The 21169-nt window shown below is 41.1% G+C and overlaps 2 protein-coding genes across 2 annotated transcripts; both read right to left on the reverse strand.

Moving 5' to 3' along the window:
- Positions 1-429: 429 nt before the first annotated feature.
- Positions 430-6764, reverse strand: LOC121877534. The gene is made up of 3 exons (XM_042383319.1): positions 6330-6764; positions 4967-5101; positions 430-3802 (listed from the first exon to the last, which is right to left on the reverse strand). Exons 1-3 carry the CDS (start codon positions 6495-6497, stop codon positions 3593-3595), a joined length of 513 nt encoding a protein of 170 aa, XP_042239253.1. The 5' UTR covers positions 6498-6764; the 3' UTR covers positions 430-3592.
- Positions 6518-20388, reverse strand: LOC121876095 (probable GPI-anchored adhesin-like protein PGA18). The gene is made up of 3 exons (XM_042381026.1): positions 20287-20388; positions 6625-7337; positions 6518-6529 (listed from the first exon to the last, which is right to left on the reverse strand). Exons 1-3 carry the CDS (start codon positions 20306-20308, stop codon positions 6518-6520), a joined length of 747 nt encoding a protein of 248 aa, XP_042236960.1. The 5' UTR covers positions 20309-20388.
- Between the last annotated feature and the right edge of the window lie 781 nt (positions 20389-21169).

The raw sequence follows: 21169 nt of genomic DNA on the forward strand, positions 1-21169 counted from the left end.
ACATGGTGCAAAACCAGTCTCTCACCAACCGTCGTGACACCTGAATTGCCGGATAATGTGATGGCATCCAGCAGTAATTTCAGTGATTAAATAGTGACTACTGTACAGTACAAATATTAAAGTGATTAAATTTAAGTTTAGTGAAACTAAGTTTACCCTGTGGTATAATCAAGCTTGGTGTAATCAGTGCCAGATTTAGATCTGTGGAGGCCCATGGGCACCCCTTGTGGAGGACCCCCTCATTATAACTACCCAAGAGGGTGGGGTGGAGAGTGAAGCGAGCCTAAACATCTGCTAGAGTCCTGGGGCGCTATAAGCCCCCCGGGAAAATTTTAAAATTTGAACACTTCTTTGGAGAATTTTGAAGCCATATGCAGTTATATTGAGGAAATTAGAACATATTGTAATATGTGGAGGCCCTCAGATTGTGGAGGCCCCTGGGCAGCTGCCCACTTTGCCCACTCCTGAATCCGGCACTGGGTGTAATACAGTACAGTATAGTAATGTACATAAAGGGGTATTTCTTCTTTAATGTTAAGCTTGTCAGAGTAGCCAAAGTGCAGTGCCTCTCCCCACCCACCAATCATATGGGAAAAGGTAAGTGCCCTGGAGTGTTCAATTGTAATTATTTCTTTTAATATAAAATATACATATCATTCTTTAGGGTTTCCATAAGTTTTAAGACAACATTTTGGACATTATGAGGCGCTAATAAAGGTTATTTCTAAGGTGGACTATTAGTAAAGTCAGATTGGCTTAATCCATATACATACACTACAGTATAATCCGACTAAGGGAAGTTTTACTGCACTTATCTTCGTAAAGATCAGAATGCAGTTTTAGTAAAATAAGTCACAACTGTGGCCTCAAGATAGGTACTGTATGTCAGGCCAGGCGTCACTCAAAACTAACAAAAGCGGTATTAATTCATTTCTGTATAAACTCTCATTTTAATGTTTTTAAGTTATTTCCCTCTAAAAATACTAATTTAAAAAAAAAGATTCTGAAGTTTAATTCTGATTCAAATTTCTGAGAGGAACACAGCAGGACTAAACAGCACCTCCTGCAGTGTTATTGCTGTGTTTCTCTGGGCAACTTATGGCTGGAATGCTGAGACCTAAAACTAAGATTAATCTAAAATTAAGCAAAAAATTCCCTATTCTGGGTCAAAGGTCAAGAATATTACTGTGAATAAAGTAACTCAACAATGAGGAGATTCATTCGGACGATTGTTAACGGGTTGAGTATTGGTCAAGGAAGAGCTGTTTAATATCTAAAATCTGAATATTTAAGACAATGCAACAAAGGTAACAATACTTCACGAATAAAGCGACCATATGTATAAAGATAGATTAGCCCAATTTAGTGACCACTCAACTGGAACCTGATTCACAGAGCAAAGATATGAGTACTGAGGGGAAAAAATAGAATATGTGAAAGAACTGCGAAGAGGATGAGGAATTAAGAGAACAGAGAAAGAAGAGGAGTGAGACTTATAGGCAGTAACATGAGAAAGGCAAGATTGAGACAGTTTAGCCATGTGGTACAATGAGAGGAGGGGAAGCGGTGGGGGGGGTGACTAAAGGAGCCTGGAATGAGTTAATCAGAAGGGAAGATCATGGAAGACAGATGTCCAGATGGAAGGATGTGGGTAAGAGGGAGTCAGTACACAACATCAGACTATGGGTGGAGGCTGCTGGTGGAGGGACGTGGCTGAGAGAGCAGTGTTAGCTAAACTTTTAATCTTGATCTAAAACAGTAGTCCCAATCATCATGTTTGTCTTGTCCTGTAAGTGTAATCTTTGGAGTTTTGTCTACAATTAATCATTCTATCTTGACGACCAAGTAACCCACCTCAAGAACTCCTATCATATACATTAATGATCTGAAGGTTTAAAAACTATTAACCTACAGTGAAGTTGATGGGTTAGTAAGGTGATACCCATATCTTTGATACAGCATTAAACTTATTTTCATTGTTTTCACATTACAATAAGATAGTTCTAACTTGCATAAACTACTTGGTATGACAACTGACACTAAATTAAGTGTCTATACTATAATTTTGAGTGAAAGAAATGGAAACCTCATCGACCTGGCAGTAATTATTACATTACAGGCTGGTAATTTTACCTAAGACTGTGATGAAGTTTGAAGGTTCAGATAGTTTATCTACTTCACTGATGTGAAAATAAAAATTTTGCTCAAAATATTTATGAGCTGTGGTGTCTCAGGTTTACCTCGACACAATATCTGCTACAGGAGACATAGGTCACGGTCCAACTGATGCAGAGGAAAACCTGCTCCTTATGAATATCAGGGAGGGGATGGAGGACACCATACAATATTCACTACCCAGGTGTTGTTAGGCTGAACATACAAACCCGGATAATGAAGGGGAAGGCCTGAAAATATTGATGAGAGAAAAGCATAGGATGTACAGGCTAGTGGAGGGGTGATGTAAAGGTTGGAATGTCTGGGGATAACACTAACTGCTGAGAGGGAGGAAGATGTAAACATTTACATTTCCTGAGAGGACACTAAGTTGCAAGGGAAGATGAAAACACTGAAACATGTAGAAGAGACAATGAAATGCAGGGACACTAAATTTGCTAAGAGGGGAGGACACTGAAAATGTAGGAAATAAAATGTAATAGAGGCAATATAACTGTATTACAAACTGGCCATGCATGATATAAAACAGGATATAAATACATGTCTTTACCACAGGATAACAACACAGGGGCTAGGAAGAGTCGAGAATGTTCGTAAAGTTGGCGTGTGCGCGACGCAACAGTACAGGGTAAACAACACTAATGTGTAGGCAGTATGAGGAACAGGACATTTGTTTTACTGTTATTACTATTTACATTATTCACAACAATTATTACTGCTTCAGTAATTGATCACGATACTAGACATGTCCTTGGGGGTTGGGGGTAGAAACTACTGAGAAGAGACTGGAAGACTCTCATGTGTGAGTGGTGAATATCTAATTGGTAACATAATCTAGCCAGGCCCACCCTTTTTATTCAAATTGGCTCGCGAAAGACCAAAATGTTTTATGACGTGACCTGAAGCTCTACAGATGCATGTCACATGACGTGACCCGAAGCCTTAGGGTTAAAAAAAACAAAAACACTTTAAATGTTAATAGATAAAACTCAAAAGCTTGTATAGAAGGCCGGCTTCCTTCCCAAAAGAGAGGACATCCCCTGCCACGCTGCCCACCCCCAGACTAAATATGATGATGCTGGTTTCCTCTTTCTTGTATTAATTGTTTACATCCCCATCTCTACCTGCCTCGTTCCTTTTTCCTATCCTTAACTTTCTATGATCCTGTCAGACACACACACATTATTCTCCAATTTCTTCTTCTCTTAACAACAACTCTTATGGTTATCACACAATTATTCACCAGTGAACTATTACTTCAACGTAATTTTCTCATACCTTAGTTAATGGTTCTTACACTGATGTATATTTCCTTAAGCGTCAATATTAGTCACCATACACAAACCAGCATCATTGAGTAACATTTACCAACATCATTAACCCAATACTGTGTCTGTCCACAGCGGTTATTGTCACCTCACACACCAGTATCCTCTGTGGCAGGACTTCCCTTTTTCTTCTTCTGGTCCTGTTCACTGTAGGGGACACACCAGCCATCCTCATTGGTGATGATGATGGGGATGTTGGTGGCAGGTGCTCCTTCTCCCTCGCCAGCCTTACAGTCAGTGTCGGAGGCGAGGTCCAGTCCTGAGCGGGGACCGCCCTGCCTAGCCTGCTCAGCTCGCTTCTGTAGTATACATGTATGTCTTAGCTCATACGTTGCTGCAAAAAAATGGAGTAGCAAGTCTGGGTAACAAGAGAAGAAAAAGACTTGTCTTCTTGGAAACATCTTTCTACATTATAGCCAAGGGATCACCTGAAAATTAACCCCCAGCTTATTACACCTGATGATTAAACAGTCTCACACTACCTAGAGGGGTTAGGTTAGGTTAGGTTAGGTTAGGTTACCGTTAAGATGAAACAATCTGGGGCTAATCTTCAGCTGATCCCATTTAATGAATACAGAGGCGAGCGTGGTCAAATTTTATTGAAAGATGACCATCATTTATTGATAATTCAGAAATAAGATCTGCAAGTTCCAAAAATAAGTAAGACAAAAAGTTGATTTAAATAAACCTAGTTATAAGACAGACTTGTGAGCTTTCCAAAAGATGAAAATATTACGGGGACCCAAACATGCCATTATGATAGTGGAGAAAATATATTACAGTATTACATAAACCTACAAATAATTAAAATATCTTTCAATGAAGAATTTAAATTATTACAACAGAACAAGCATAATAATTCAAAGCCCAGATATAAACACAACCAACATCTTCTACATGATTAATCCCTTGAAATAATACATAATAATATTTTACATTCATATAAATTATTTATATCTACTCTACAGTGTTGCCATAACCTCCACCCCAGAGGAAGGAGACCCCCCCAGACCCTCTCATCGTTTGGACGATTCATACCTATCAACATTGTTCTCTCATATAACGTGTGTGTGTGTGTGTCTCCCAGTACCTGATATTCCTCCATCTTCACAGCCCAGTTCACCTTGCCAGTTCACATTCACCAGTTATTTCATGATTCTCTTCTAAAATCCTACCTCAAGACACAGGTAGTACTCAAGACACAGGTAGTACTCAAGACACAGGTAGTACTCAAGACACAGGTAGTACTCAAGACACAGGTAGTACTCAGGTCACAAGTAATACTCAAGACATAGGTAGTACTCAAGACACAGGTAGTACTCAAGACACAGTTAGTACTCAAGTCACAGGTAGTACTCAAGACATAGGTAGGCAGTACTTCAAGACTTAAGACAGTACTTCAAAGCTTAGAAAGTACCTCAAGATTTAGGTAATACTTCAGAAAAAACTGGTAATACTCATACTGAACGGTTGTAGTGTACAGGCGGGGGGTCCCATGAGAGCCGACGGGACACGATGCGGTGGACACACACAGCTGTTACCACCACGGAGAGCACGTTGACTGCCACCACCACAGCCACCACTAGCACCGTGTTCACCTGTAGCACACAAGGGGTAAATGAGAACACGGTGATGTAAGAGGGAAGAAAGGAAGGAAAGTGGTGGTGGTATTCTTAGTGAGAAACTATGGAAGGGAATGTTGGAGAAGGAAATGTTGGAGAAGGAAATGTTGGAGAAGGGAATGTTGACGACATATAACAAACATAAATAAGGTGGTTTTAAAGATGCCGAGGCACCTATAAAGAGGAAAATATTTAGTACTCATGGAAGATGACCAACGTTGATAATTTGTGAAAACGTGTGAAAATTTATTGTGACCATTTAGAATGTACAACAACATTTACTACAATCGAGTTATTCCTCAATCATTAGAAATAAATTATTTAAATCAACACCCCAAGCGACAATATATAAAATTCTTGTATCTTATAAATTAATTAAACACACAATTTAAACAGGTACACTACGTTATGTCAATCAAGCTTCTTTAAAAGTCGGATTCTTTTATTTCAACAGTACAGTTTCATTCCTCAGCTTGTTCCATGGTCAGGAGAGAGACTAACAGGAATATTCAGAAACTCAATAAAGGATCCACCGAGTACAACCTGACCCGGAGGCCACAGACCCCTAGGTTTATTAAGGTCACAGGTAAGTAAACTGTTTTGTGATGTTCTGTACCTTCAATCAGGTTGACGGTAATTTGCAAAATAATTTTCAAGATCAGTTGATATGAGGTGTTGCAAACTTTCCCTGTTCAGTTTACTTACTGTCATCCATGCCAAGATTACAAGGGAAGCAATATGTTGTACAGAAAAAAGAGTGATTCTTATGATGCATAGGATATTGGAATTAATTATCATTGAGACAAAATCTTTTAGTCGGAGTAGAAGTAAATACAAAACATTTGATGGCGACTTTGTGTCTCGCATCACTAAGCCAACTTAACTACGGTGTTCCTCGTTTCCTCCGTCCTAAACTACAGCTGAACTGTCTCTCTGTGTATGGGTGTGAATATTCTTGTAGCCTCACTTTCTACTTACAACTAATGACGATCCAACATAGACTATTATATCGAAATAAGTTTTATATTTTATTATGTATTTGATATGCAAATTACAAATTCGCGTTGTGGTTAAATCATACAAATACAGTACTTAGTCTAAAGTCAAAGTCCAATTTAATTCCCAAAAGTATTATATCTATATCTGATAACAATTATGTAATGCACATCTGATGGAAACTAAACATAGATACATTTATACTTACTTCTGCTTCACCAAAACAACCACCAGAACTGTCAGCAGTAACTGTAGTACTGACAGGTCCTGACGAAGATGGGCTGGGTTCAGTCGACGTGGAGTGTGGCAAAGTTGATATTGTGTGAATTTCTGTCTCTGTGGTTGAGGCATCACTTGGTGTCACTGTCGAGTTCATAGGTGCTGCTGTGCTCGAGCTTATATGGAGTTCTGGATGCCCACCTTCCTCCGGGGTAGTCTGTGGCAGGGTGGAGGTAGTGGCGATGAGGGGTGGGACCTCTGAGGAACTTACAAAACTCACTTGCGTTCAGTGAGGTCATGTCTTCATCTGGAACAGGTTCAGGAGAAGAGTCTGGTAATGAGGCTTCAGTTGAATGTTCCTCATCGAGTGGTAAAGTGTTGGCTTCCTGGTTTATGGTGTTTAAGGATGAGGAAGGCGTTGAAACAACAGCGAAGGAAGGTTCTCGTTCGACTTCTTCATCACCGACAGCTGGCTCAATAGTCGAAGAATGTGGTGATGGGGATGATATGTCATTTGTATCAATCTCTGAGCCCACGTTTAGCAGCACGGTCTCCTGTGTGGTAGTGGCGTCTAGTTGCCTGTCATCGGTGTCAATAGCAGGGGTCACTGTGGCAGCCTCTGACGCTAGTGAAGTATCAGATGTATCTCGTGACCGTTCTGTTGTGGTAACTGTGGATATTTCACTTGTAGTCATAGTCTCATTCCCCTCACTATTAGGCATAGAAGTGACGGCAATGGAATGTTCCGAGACAGGCCCCGGGGCAGGGTCTGAGCCAGGCCCCGAGGCAGTGTCTAAGCCAGACCCCGGGGTAGTGTCTAAGCCAGACCCCGGAGTAGTGTCTAAGCCAGACCCCGGAGTAGTGTCTAAGCCAGGCCCCGGGGAAGAGTCTGAGCCTGGTCCTGGAGTAGTAACATCAGCTGCGAGGGCCTCACCATCTACTGTAGTGCCTCCATGTATCTGAGCCTGAGTGAGGGACTCCAGCAGCAACAAACTGACTGTGAACAGACGAGAAGAACAAGTAATAAACATAAACCAAAAATCAACTTATCTAAAACTCTTAAGATACTGAGTGTTGCATAAACACTAACAGACATAATCACAAACACGACCTGTATGAGCCCGTGTCAAAGAATTATCCAACAAGACCAGGACGACTTACTAACTGCACTGGCTAACCATTATCCTGGAACACGATCTGCAAATCCCAATTACTGCTGGATAGACAGAGGAAAATAGCGTAAAGAAACCTGTCCATACAGTAGTTTCACCCTGTCTGAACCTGTGGAAGATGGGCGATAAAGCTAAAAGCTTAAGTTGTGTATCCTAATGCATAAAGCGCAAACCACTGTAATTAATGATAAGCTAATGATATATTACTCAACACTTGACACAGATATTATTTGACAAAATGTAATATTATGTTGTAGGGATTTTTTTTTTCATATGAAATTTCCTGCAGTTTATCCCGAAAAAGATAACTATTTTCTTTAACACCACGTCAACGTCATTTAGGAGTAACTTCATCATACTCTGTCTACTATTACGCGTAATATTCATTCAATCCTTGCCTGTTTAAATGTATTATATGCTGAATATCCAGTAACGCCCAAAAGGTAAACCATCATACCTTTTCTCTGTTGTCAGTCATAATTCGACCACAAATGTGAACAGAAGTTTTGGTTACCATTTCAGCATCAGTAACAGATCCTAGAGACGTTTAGTACATTGAGCTAGGCGCTGAGATACTGTGTTGGAAATATTATTGGATCAGTGAATTTTACGGACAGGCCATAACTCAGAATAGGCAGCCTGTGTAATCAACTCCAGTACTGTACTTCGTAATTCGCGCAGATGACAATGACAAGTAGCCATATATTACCATTTGTATCACATTACTTTTTCGTCACTTGTCAGCGTAGCAGCATATCGGGTGGTCGGTTAGGTCACTGATACGCTCTATTGGCAAGTACTGGGCGTGTACTAACTCTGGAATGTCTCTAAACGTGTGCCAGTGTCACAACAATCTCTGTCAGGTTATTCCACAAGTTCACAAATCTCACTCCGAAGTTAACTCTAATAGTTGCATGTACTGATAGCTTCATTAAATTAAGCTATGATCTCTAGTGGGACAGCTATCAACTCCAGGTACAGGTGTATATTAGACTAAATAATACTTTTTCACGTGCTTATATATTACTTTTTTAAACTACCCACCATCAAAATGAACACTAACACGAGTAATAAAAAAATAAGCATCAAATTTTGTTTTACGAGACAAGAAGGATATACAGTACAGTACAGTATATGTACTTATATACTGTTAGTGTTGTCTGTGGTACAGTTTTAATACACAACACCGCCCCTCACACCAGGACCCTAATACCAGGATCCTAATACCAGGACCCTCATACCAAGACCCTCTCACATTAGGACTTTCACATCAAAACCCTCTCACATCAGGACCCCTCAGGACCCTCATACTAGGACCCTCACAGGACCCTCATACTAGGACCCTCACACCAGGACCCTCCACCAACACCCCCACCCAGGACCCTCTAACCCTCACACCAGGACCCTCACACCAAGACCCTCATAACCTGGACCCTCACACCAAGACCCTCACACCAACACCCCCACCCAGGACCCTCACCAAGACCCAACCACTCCCACACACCAGGACCCTCAGGCCTCATAACCTGGACCCTCACACCAAGACCCTCACACCAAGACCTTCACAACCAAGACCTTCACAACCAGGACCCTCACACCAAGACCCTCATAACTGGACCCTCACTCAGACCTCTCACACCAAGACCTTCACAACCAAGACCTTCACAACCAGGACCCTCACACCAGGAAATGTCAATCCCCCTTCCCAGGTTGTGTCACCACCAGGCGGGCACCAGGATCCAGGGGAGTAACGTGACCCCTATGCCCACACACACACACATCACCTGCTGGAGTTGAGCCACCCAGGACATTGTTATATCCTTTTAGGTCTTGGCGCCACGTCTTCCGTCACAACTGGTGGTCAGTCAAATTTATCTTCTCTTTCTCGCATGTGTGTTGTGTACGTGTGAGAATATGTGTGTGTGTACGTGTGAGTATACGTGTGTGTGTACGTGTGATGCCGTGTGTGTGTGTGTGTGTCGTAGAGTATACGTTGAGTCGCCGCCTCGTTTTAGCCAGACTTCACCTACTCACCGTCAACAAAACACTTACAAAACCTTCAGTACCTTCGAGGCTTTGAATGTTCCAAGAGATAAACCTTATTTTGCTTTTGATGTAAATTAATAATGTTTTTGTTCCTAAGTTTTTATAACTTTGTCTCCATAAAACTACAGGACTTTTGCTTGTCAATAACTGTGTACTCTTGCTGTGACATCCACTTACATGATATGTTTTTTTCAGAATTATTTCAAACAAGTGATTCATTTCAAACTCTAGTCAGATATATTCAATGACCGATACATAAAGCCATAAAGTTTACCAGTACTTTTGTCCAAATTTTGTTAGTTAAAAATTTTCTTATACGAATGAAAAAAAATGGTCGCAGTATTATACAAGCAATTTCCCCGCCACTAAATTACGATTAATCGAAATGTGTAAAAATTGTTGTAACGCGCTCGGCTGAGTTGGTGTTACCAAATACTTGTATGCTAGAGACAGTGGTGACCATATGTCACCCTGGTAGTAAACATCCTTCGGTATTATTTTCCTTACGGTCCATAATCGTTTTGATAATTACAAAAACACACGTTGTTCCGACGGTTTAGACAATTCTAAGACATTTTTCTTCTACGACGTTTCCCTCGCAAATGACTTTATATGCCGGAAGGATCTAGGGGGCGGAGCCCCCGGCTAGATTAGGTAATTTTTAGGTTATATGCAAGGGAAACGTCAGAGAAGAAAAATGTCTCAGAATGGTCCAAACTATCGGAAGAACATTGTGTTTTTTACTTATCAAAGCGATTGTGGACCATAAGAAAAATGTACCCACCCTTTATCCTGGCATTCCCCGTCTTCACTATCTTCTTTAACCTTTGCCTGTATCCACTTCACACAGCTTTCTTCTGAATTCTAAAATTTTCTCTCATTTCTCACATATCCTTATGACACATTCCCTATTTCTTGCAATACATTAAGCTACTACACGAATAATGGAGGGAGGTAACTAGTCTGTGTTGGTGGCTCTGAGGGTTGGCGACGGTAGCCCTCCAGTAAAAACGTTTTAGGGACTGTCTTTATCAATCTGTCCTTGCTTTGTTTTCCCCGGAGACCACAGCTTATAACTTCCTTCACCTATCCCTGTCCCTGCCTAACCCTGGCCCTCCTACCCTTAGTTCTATCCATCAATAACACCCGCATGAACAGTCACCCATCACTAGTATTAGCTACATGACTCTTAACTCATCCAATGACTCACGTACTAATGTGGATGAACATACAAACCGCTACAGATTAATGAATCTCTATGGGACTCCAGTATAGGTCATGGCTTCATTTGAAGAGAATATTGGGCAGTGGGTATTTTCCCGTGACCGGTTAAGTTCCTACTAACGCCATTTAACCGCGAATGCGCTCTGATTGCCCAGTCGTCCATTACCGGGCGAATAACGCGAGAACGATACGTGATCGTGACTGGTGGCACTTGGCATTTACTTCGCCGTGAATTGATCGTTGTGTAGCTGTAAACATACTTAACCAGAAGGAGTTGTTCGATTTTGTTCATTTAATAGAACCTAATAGAACCTGACCTAGCCATCCAAAGAAACCTAACCTTACCTAACTTCCTAGCCGGGGGCCGGACACCCTCCCCCCACCCCCTTCATATAAAACAGGAAGTACTTAGGCAATCAGAGCACACTCACGGTAAAATAGAGTTAGTAGGAATTTAGCCGGTCACGGCAAAATATCAGCTACGTAACAAATATAAAATTATTGAGACATTTATACAGACCTGCAGACAGAGACGACAGAGTAATTATCAACAAAAGACTCACACGTCGATAGTAGTAACTAAAGCAACACACGCGACACAGACACAAGAGTCATCCGAGAGGTAGATGTCGGTACCAAAAGGTTTAATTGGAATAGCCAGTCAAGCTACGACAACACAAGATACATCAGAACTCGTCCACAGTGTTTACCAATACAGGACACAGCCGGAAAACACCAGGAAATACGAGTAGCTGGCAACCAGAAACGCGACACTCCTGCCCTCTGTCCCTGGACGGACACACGACTCTCTACCAGCACCGCCACAACAACCAAAGACTTTATACTGTACGTCTTTGACCACTACCACCACCTGGATCCTCCAAGACTTTTAACTTTCTTGCTTGATAGGAGAAGGAAGTCGGTGGCTTGCCATCCTCCTATTGATCCTGGCGAGTTTGTCCTTCAAATTGATATGTTAATCCCCGTCTCTCTCTTAACTGGAAATAGATATCCCATACATTTACAGTTGGAACCAAGGAATATTAGATATTCCTTGATTGAATACCAATTTAAGTGCCATCATCCCCTTATGGATTGAAGCACCCCTATGTGTTTATCACCTCATCGGTAGGGGTAAACTTAACCCCTTGTGTACCGTGATCTAACCCCTGATGTACCATGATTTAATAGTAGTAAAAATAAAAATAACAAACAGGTGTGATAGAGAAGTATCGGTAACTACTAGAGAGTTCTTCAGAAACAGTAACTAGCAAGTGGTGATGCGTAACGGCTAGAGGTCAAGAGGTCTGACGGTCGAGACGATTTACGATAATTTCCTTTTATTATTATTTTTGTTATTATTTGTTATTATTATCATTATTATTATTGTTGTTCTTATTATTCTTTTTACTCACATTACAGTTACATAAGGGGTTAGATCACGGTACACCAGGAGTGAAGAAAACAAACCTATGACAGCTACACCTCCTTGGTCACCCTTCACAATGATCCTCAAAATCTGGTAAGTTAAAATTCCTGCAAGTAAAGATGCGAGGTATCAAAATGGCTCATTTAAACCACGACACAAAGATACAGACTTAGCGCAGTATTGACGCCATTTGGCAGCGTTCTTTATGTGGGAATTAAAGTGAGCCCGATAGATTCACTTCTCTTAATTAATCAATCAATTACTATATTTGTTCTGAATGATGGCATAAGGCCTGTCTGTTCAGTTCCATTTTCAGCAAAAGTAAAACTTAACACAGGAAGCCCTGAGGACACCGGGTCGTGGCCACAGGTTCTCAGTGACATCAATGTTCACAATTCTTCCCCCAGTAACAGAAGACATTAAATGTGATGTGAGTTTTAGTATGAACTTTATAGTCATTTCAGCTACCATCAATCTGTAGTTTGGTGTATTTTCACTTCACATTACGGTAGCACCTCAATGAATGTTTTTACGACGCCGGACGCAGGAATTCATAGCCAGCACATTGCCAGACAGGCGGTACCAGAGGTTGATCAAACAAGTGCCAAATATTGTTTGTTATTGTGAAGCTCCACGTGACTCGACGTGAAGCCTGTGGTGACTGTGGTGCCTCACATCACTGAAGGCATCACGGGCGTACCACACTATTTAACTTACGAAAGAAAAGCACGATTGTAAATTACCCTAAAGCTCCTCGCACCACTGACGACCACAGGAACATCACGAGACCTCAACGTCCAGCTGGGAAGATAAACTGATAGACACAGTCCCGAAGAAAACCATCCAATTAGAATCATTACAACCAAGTAATGTGCTGAATAAAATCGTCTAGCGTTAGCCAAATAAAATACTGACAGTAAAGTGGTTCGGGGAGAAGTCTACTAATTGTACTAAAGAGTGCGAGACATCAGATATTTTTTATTGGATTACGCGCTCAAATTTCAACAAAAAGTTTTAGAAGGCGCTGATCTATGTACATGTTTACAAAGTAAAAAAAACAAACATTCCATATGAATGAAAAATTCAAGTTCCCCCCACCACTGAAACAATTAAAAATTTGAAGACATCAGGATAAGTTGGACCCTTCCCCAGCAACAAAGGTAAAATACCAGTGAGATTCTCCATACTACTGAAAAAAAAACCCAAACTGAAGCTCTGAAATAATACGATAGCCTTCAAAATTAAAAATATGGTCGGATATTACACACCACTGAACGTATGTGTGACTTGGTAGACTCTTTCTCTGTGTTCAAGAACAAACGATATAATGTTTTACCATTGTTATTTTATCATTAATATTATTATTAAGCAGCTGTATTCACCAAACCTTCAACACAACAGCTCCAGTAAAGCTCACTGCACACGCTACTGACGCACGTGAGAATTACTTCACTCTTTTTCACTCATCATACAATACAGTAATTCTTGTGTACAACATAGCGGTGAAAACCGCGTTCAGATAGGAATAATGTAACCTGAGGTCAAGTGTTGTGGTTGAATCTATAAAAAAAATGGGTGTGTAAGACCTTCAGACGGTACGAGAAACTGGCGCAAGGTTCTAGAGGCGCTAAAGGTCAAACGGCTATGAAAGTGTGTGAGTATTATCTCGCTCTTGAGTAAATAACGTTACCCTCGACGGGTTAGGACAAGGCGGCCTGGTTCCGCAAGTGATATCCCGCATCATCTACAACTACAAGTGCTCGGTGCGAACATTGCCACTGTGAGAATGTTCGCAGTAATTTATCCCATCAATAATACTCGTATTACTGAAACACTCAACACAGTCAATGAATCTAAACATATTTTTCAATCATTATGAAGGTAAGATTTCTTATTAGGAAGACAAATTATATTATTTTCAGCGAGACTTGACTGCAAGTATAAACACTTGGACTCAAGGCATACAAACAAGATCGAAGGAGAGATGGGATCTGGATCCTGTCTCTTCGGCACTTGTGAGATGCGGAGGGGAACTGAACTCTGTAAGAAGCAGTTCCGATCCTCTTAAACCTGCACGAAGAGGCAGTGGAGTGCCGGGCTTAAAACAGTGCCAGGTATTTGTGTGATAGTGTTTTGTGTTAACGAGGTTCTGACCAGGGTGCCAAAGATTGATTAGAATATTTTTCCTTAATTAAAAATGTAAGAGAACATCTAATTGGCTCACGTCAGCTACAACACAGAGTTGACAGTAAGGAATGGCGTCAAAAGTGAACTGAGACTTTACCTAAACTAGACGTTTATTTCATCACTAATTATAAGTAAAATATTGTCATACAGTACATAGAGAATCTGGTACAGTAAACAACATGGGGCTTTATCTACCGTCTTAACACATACATTTACATGCACAAATTCCTCTCACTCTATAAGTGTGTAACATAATGTCTATCTGTTAATCTATCTCTTGCCACCTCTCTCCATCTTACTAAATCTTCGGTACACAAAGAAACACTGTATTCAACTGCCTTCACTTCCCCAATTGTTAATTTAGGTACCCACTTACAGCTGAGTGGAATAAGGTTGCCCCGGGATAGAACCTGAGACACCATAAAAAAATTTGTTTTTTTACCGTGTAATAAAGGGTAATTAATGTACAGTATTAATAATCTGTGCCGGGGAAAAATATCCCTCAACGCATGAAAAAATATCATCAGTGAGGTCAGAAAAGGCAGGAACTAGGTTGGCTACACACACACACACCTATACTGACAAATCACCCTCACATGACAACAGCCCCAGTACATAACTTGGCCGGAAATTGCTGGTGACATCAATTTGCGTTTAGTCATGTGCTGGGAGCCAGGGACTGACTCAGGGTGGCAAGATACTCCCCAGCGACCGTCACCTTTGTCCCTATGGCCCGTCACCGTCACTAGCCACCGTAATAGAAAGAATGCTTTGTGTATGAGAGTGTCTTACATTTATCAAGTTTACATTCTCAAACTAATGAACGAAATATCTTCATATTGAAGCGTTGACTTGACACTTAACTGATTAAAGCGCCGTCATGAGTAGTTGAGGCTCATACATAATTGTTGACCATGATTGGTTGAGCAATTTTCCTCGTCATGATCTAGTGTTCGTGTCCGTGCTCTGTGGAGACCAGTCAATCTATCTTTATATATATATATATATATATATATATATATATATATATATATATATATATATATATATATATATATATATATATATATATATATATATATATATACAGGGTATATATATATATATTTTTTTTTACACCTTGCTGATTCATTTCTCATGGTTGTCAACATAAAGATTTCGAAAATACTGTCTCAAGCTTTGAAATCCACCACAGGTACAGAGACAAATATCTCATTATTCTTAGTTCAGTCGACTGAAGAGGGGCAGAACATCGCTGAATATGATTACAGAGTGAGTCTGTGGTTAAATAAACACAAGTACAGTACTGAGTTGTGTCGCGTTGTAACACCAGGAGAGTTCCGGCTGTGTGAAGCAGTCATGGTGTCACTCAAGTGCCGGCACGTACACACAAAAACACACACATATACACATACACACACACTTTCTTCCTCTCTCTCACGAATATCCACACAAATGTCGCTAGTTAGCTAATAGGAAGTTTACTTAGAATATTTAGCATACCATTCATCTATTTGTATGTGTTATATTTGATACAAATTTGTGAGTACATATTACGATGGGTTATGCAGAGGCAACCTAACATCAGGCTACAAGGACCACCACACACACTGCTGCACCGTAACTCAAGTGTTCTACACACACACATACTCATCTCAGATAATGGCGCCTCGAGCAAATAATTAACTAGTTACCAAAGTGCAGAAGACTAGCAGGACTGAACAACTCTTCAGGTGACATTTGGGTTCATGCCTTCCTAATAGGTCAGTGGACGCCAGACGTGACCACAATAGTTAAAGGGTTATTAATATTACTCTGTCCATAATTTCAAGCTCGCTGCATCAACTGGACGCGCATAAATTCATGAATGTTAATCAAAGTGAAGACGTATAAAGCAAGCTGGCAATACATGAGTCAGGTTGACGAGGTATCAGTCAATCAAGGAACCAACAGCATCTTCCATGGGTCGTGCGCCTCAGGTGTGTTTGGGTTGGTGGAAGAGTCGCACACCTGTTGATAAACACAGCTCTCGCTTGCTGACCAATCATCTTCTCGACCTGGCGTTTACCTGGATGACCTCAAGGAGGCAACACAGAGACTATGTCAACATTATGTCTAGATCGCCGCGTACCACTATGTTTATATCACGTACCACTCAGTTAATGCAGCGTACCACTGTGTCTTTACTGCATACTACTGACTTTATACCGCGTACCACTGAGTACATACCGCATACCACTGTGTTTATACCGCGTACCACTGTGTTTATGCCGCGTACCACTGTGTTTATGCCGCATACCACTGTGTTTATACCGCGTACCACTGTGTTTATACCGCGTAACAACGTCAACTAAGTACAGTACACATATGGTGACGACCGATACGTGATAATGACTGATGGCAGAACGTTAACGATGAAAGTCATGCAAAGAAAATTTGGATGATAGTTTATGTAGATGAAACTTTTGATTAGCTACACAATAGTTATCGTTTAAGAGTCAAATGAACAGCTCAATTTAGACTCTGAAAGCTTATGGTGTATGTGTGTGTGCGTGTGTGCGTCCCTGCAGCCAAGTAATCATTGCCTGATCGCATTTCTACATGGGGATATTATGCCTGAGATAGGATAGGTTAGGATACATTACGTTAAGTTAGTGACGTACAGCTGTAGTTCACTGGGTGTATTGATGAACATTATCTTTAGACTAGTGTGCTATACGACGCGACGGTCCTATACGATACGGACGACCCGACGTCAACCCTCCGACCACCTCATCTGTTTTCAATAAAATCAATCACTCAACCATTTAATCAATCAACGGCATCTACCAATCAATCTGGGTACAGGGTGAAGAGATGGGTAAGGGAGGTGAGGTGGGAGGGGAAGGGAGGGAAGAGGTGGAAGGGAAAGAGAATGAGGAGATGGTGGGGGGGGGGAAGAAAAGGAAGGGAAGGGGAGGAAGAACTCTTGAACCTGAAATGAACTAACGTGTCTCTTATTTCTCCCATCTCATCTACTTATACACTGCATATTGTATAGTTTTTCTGTAGAGTATTTGAAGCTCTCTCTCTCTCTCTCCTCTCTCCTCTCTCTCTCTCTCTCTCTCTCTCTCTCCCACCCCGTAACCTCCACTAGTGCCCCCCATGAGATAAGTGTGGCAGGTACCCCTACTACCCCAGTGTGTGTCCGTGGGAGGTGTCAGGTGACGGATCAGTATCACTACACTCCACACACATAACTGTTGGTCACACTCACGGCTCACCCCACCCCCCCCCCCCACACACACACGCTTATAGGGGTCACTCACTACCACACACAGTCACGTCACCACTAACCCTTGACACGTAGCCACATAGTCGTCTCTACACATCCAGATGGAAGACACAACTAATATTACCTTGCTAGCGAGACGATTAAGTGTATTTTGGTATCATTATTGAACATTAAGCCTATACACTTTTATTGTGGGGGACTGTAGTTTACGCAGGATTTTAGCCACAAGGGTCACAAATCGTCAATTCTACGATAGTTTCCCCACATTCCCTCACACTTCCCTCCCCTTCTCCCTCCCTCGCTATAACACTGCCTCACATCACCTCCCTCATTGTTTACTAATTTTTCCACTCCAATGGTCACCCCCACCTGAAGTACAATCATCTCCCTCTTCCCCTTCTTCTGTACACACACACACACACACACACACACACACACACACACACACACACACTCTCCCTCTCTCTCTCCCGCCACCACAAGGCAGTGCTCTCTACCTTGAGTTTCAGTACTACATAATGTTACGAACGCATCAAGAATTTATTTATGTAAACCGGAACTAAGATGATAATTATTGTTACCGGTACATGTGTTAATTATAGCCTTCTTTACTCCTACGAACATATCCTTTTAATATCATGCTCGTGATACATGATACACTGGTGGTTATTTAAAGTTAGCCGTTGGAATTAGTTTTTCCTAGTAGAAATGACAGCTAAAGTTGTTTGCTTCATCTAATCCTTCTGGAACAATATCTATTCTCCGGATACTTCAATAGGGATGTACATTGATGTTAGGGCATATAAGGAAGCACGTGGAAGTAGACAATAGTAATCCATAGTGAACCAAACATAACGCAATTACTCCGTGCACCAACATTACCAAAACGCACACACAAGATTCATCCTCCTTTTTGTGAACTGAACAGGAGCATCCAGCACACACATTCTCCTGGATAACCGACACGGCAGGAACACTGAACGCATATCCCCCGAGGCAGTGAACGCAGTTATGTCCCGCTAATGAAAGCTGATAACTGGCAGGGTGTCGGGTTACTGGTGTGTTGTGGAGCACGGTGGGGCGTGTACCGGGCCATATACCACGCCACGCCATTGTTGCCTCTGCTAGGCCTACAACAACCACACCAAGATGGCTGTCTGATGCATACAGTCATCACAACTACACAATGCACGGAAAAAGCTTTTCTTTTCACTGATTTGGTCATCACGAACCTGGCCATCATAAGAGCTGTACTCTGGTCAACATGCACAGGGAAAACTGCAATATATCCTTTCCTTACACTAATTTTGACTGTTTTACTAAACGTTAAATCACGAGAAAAAAGATATATCTATATTTTCTTTACTACACTTGGGATACTATTCTGTTCTATTAAGTGCTGTATTAGTGTTTCACTTCAGTCAACCCTGCAGGTCGCTATCAACAACATGTCTCGTGTGTCTGTGTCGTTACACTGAGCTATATATATGGTCATCTGTGACAAAACTACAAAATCCTATTCTAAAATATATGACTTTCGGCTTCATTGATTCCAGTTATATATCAATAATTTCTAATATAAAATACCCAAAACTGACTGATAACAAGTTGACGTTTTACTTTATAATGAAAAATAGAATCTGTTATTTTTTGGCGAGCTCAGCCGCGTGTATAAGATTCAAGTACAATAATCAGATAACGTAAAGGCACCCCCGTTTATCTCACGCGATTAAAACACCCTAACGCTAACCTAGCCTGATGTTACCGCCAGGAAGCATTAACGAATGTATTCATCAGGTGAAATAAATGGGGGGCATAATCTTCAAGTAATCCGAATAATCATCAAAATAAAAATATTTGTGGGTAGTAAATTCTCGGCCTTACAACAATCCACTTGAAATTTTTACCTTTTATGTCATTATCTCTTCCAAACACATTACTGTTCGACATTTGGTCTGCTATATTATACTAAAATTATCGTAATTAATTGAGCAAATCTTGTTTACATTATCAGGGTGGAAAACACGCTGTTGCTGACATTATTACAGCTAGAATCCATCGACTTGGTTTATTTCCATTATTTTATCTCTCTTTTTGAAGGGGAGTGGGGAGGGGGGACACTATGAACACGACACCCTTCCTACAACACGTATCACACGTAGTTTCTGGTAAGATTTCATTTTACTACGAAATCTTTTCAAACACATAACACAGACGAGCTATTTCTGATCCCACATTATTTCCTCACGTACATAATTTCACACATATTAACAGCGACTTCAACAAAGAGACAATATTGCCTTAGTTTATTATTTACTTTATGGTGTTTACATAACAGACGGCAAACATGATGATAAGAGACCGAGAATTCAGTTCTTATTCTCTCCATCACTAATTTCCAAGTTGTAAAAGTAATATAGCACAACAGTGTAAGAAATCGGGTACCACAGTCACTGAACGAGTTAGGGAATAGGTCACAATTTCTGTTAACATCTAAATTCCTTTCAACTAATTCCATCTTTTATCATATCTGGAACATCAGTGAATAACAGCATAAACGACACGCAGGAATATGTTAATTTATCTCCCATGACAAGTTAAGAACTCTACTTACCAATAATAAGTCGACTGGTCATCTTCAGCAACGGTATGAGTGTGATCAGGTGAGTGAGTGTTGAGCACCTCCGAGATGATGGTGAGCCGCGCCACGTGTGAGTGTGTGCCCACAACCTGTTCCTGCCCGGGGCGCCTCTCTGCCTCCACCCTACCGACCCCTCACCAGTTACCACTTGTTGCTTCTCTTCTTATCACTTATTACTACCGGAAGCTCATCAGTAGATTTTGAGATCTTGTGTACTGTTCACTTTATTACTTTGGAGATTCGTATCAAATTGAGGTTGTTGTCCTTCTTGTCGTTTATATTAATGAGCAATATCCTTGGGTGTGTGGCAGCCTCAAGCATGGCAACCTGAGGTGCGGGCATACCGTCACAACCGTTTGATTTATATTCTATATTGGTGATGTAATCTTAGCTGAGTTTCATGCATCTTCACATAATGTCTCACCTGGTGACACCCTATCCTGCTTCTGTATTTCGAAAGATAGTCCTAGATACCTGGCAAGTCCTGATCTTAGTGTTGCATAATTGCTAAGGACTCATTGGTGGTTACGCTCATTACAGGGCGCAGGTAGGCGTTGCATGCGCTCCAGCAGGAGACGAAGACTAATCAGATTTCACCATCTTTGAAATTCCTGAAGCAAATATGTACGGTGCAATGGAAGTTCTGTACAACTTGGGAATTTCTTACAAGAGACATAATCATTAGTACAAAAAAAGTCTTGTTTGTCATCCTTCAGCCTTTGGTGTGTTTGTGGCAGCACATCCGTAGTCATCTTCCGGGAGTATAAGCAAGACTGATTACCGCCGGAAGACGTGTAGTCATCATAGTGGTTCCAACAACCAGCGGAAGTTGTCACTATCAGACAATGAGTGGGCT

Source organism: Homarus americanus, unplaced genomic scaffold (assembly GCF_018991925.1).
Source record: "Homarus americanus isolate GMGI-L3 unplaced genomic scaffold, GMGI_Hamer_2.0 scaffold33468, whole genome shotgun sequence".
Taxonomy (NCBI): domain Eukaryota; kingdom Metazoa; phylum Arthropoda; class Malacostraca; order Decapoda; family Nephropidae; genus Homarus; species Homarus americanus.

Coding starts and splice junctions, on each gene's coding strand:
- LOC121877534 (XM_042383319.1), bottom strand. CDS start 6,497: ATGAACTCGACAGTGACACCAAGTGATGCCTCAACCACAGAGACAGAA. Junction 5,102..6,329: donor GTTGTTTTGGTGAAGCAGAA/GTAAGTATAAAT, acceptor TGTGTGCTACAG/GTGAACACGGTGCTAGTGGT. Junction 3,803..4,966: donor CTGTACACTACAACCGTTCA/GTATGAGTATTA, acceptor TGTATACTACAG/AAGCGAGCTGAGCAGGCTAG.
- LOC121876095 (XM_042381026.1), bottom strand. CDS start 20,308: ATGACCAGTCGACTTATTATTG. Junction 7,338..20,286: donor GACCAGTCGACTTATTATTG/GTAAGTAGAGTT, acceptor GTCTGTTCACAG/TCAGTTTGTTGCTGCTGGAG.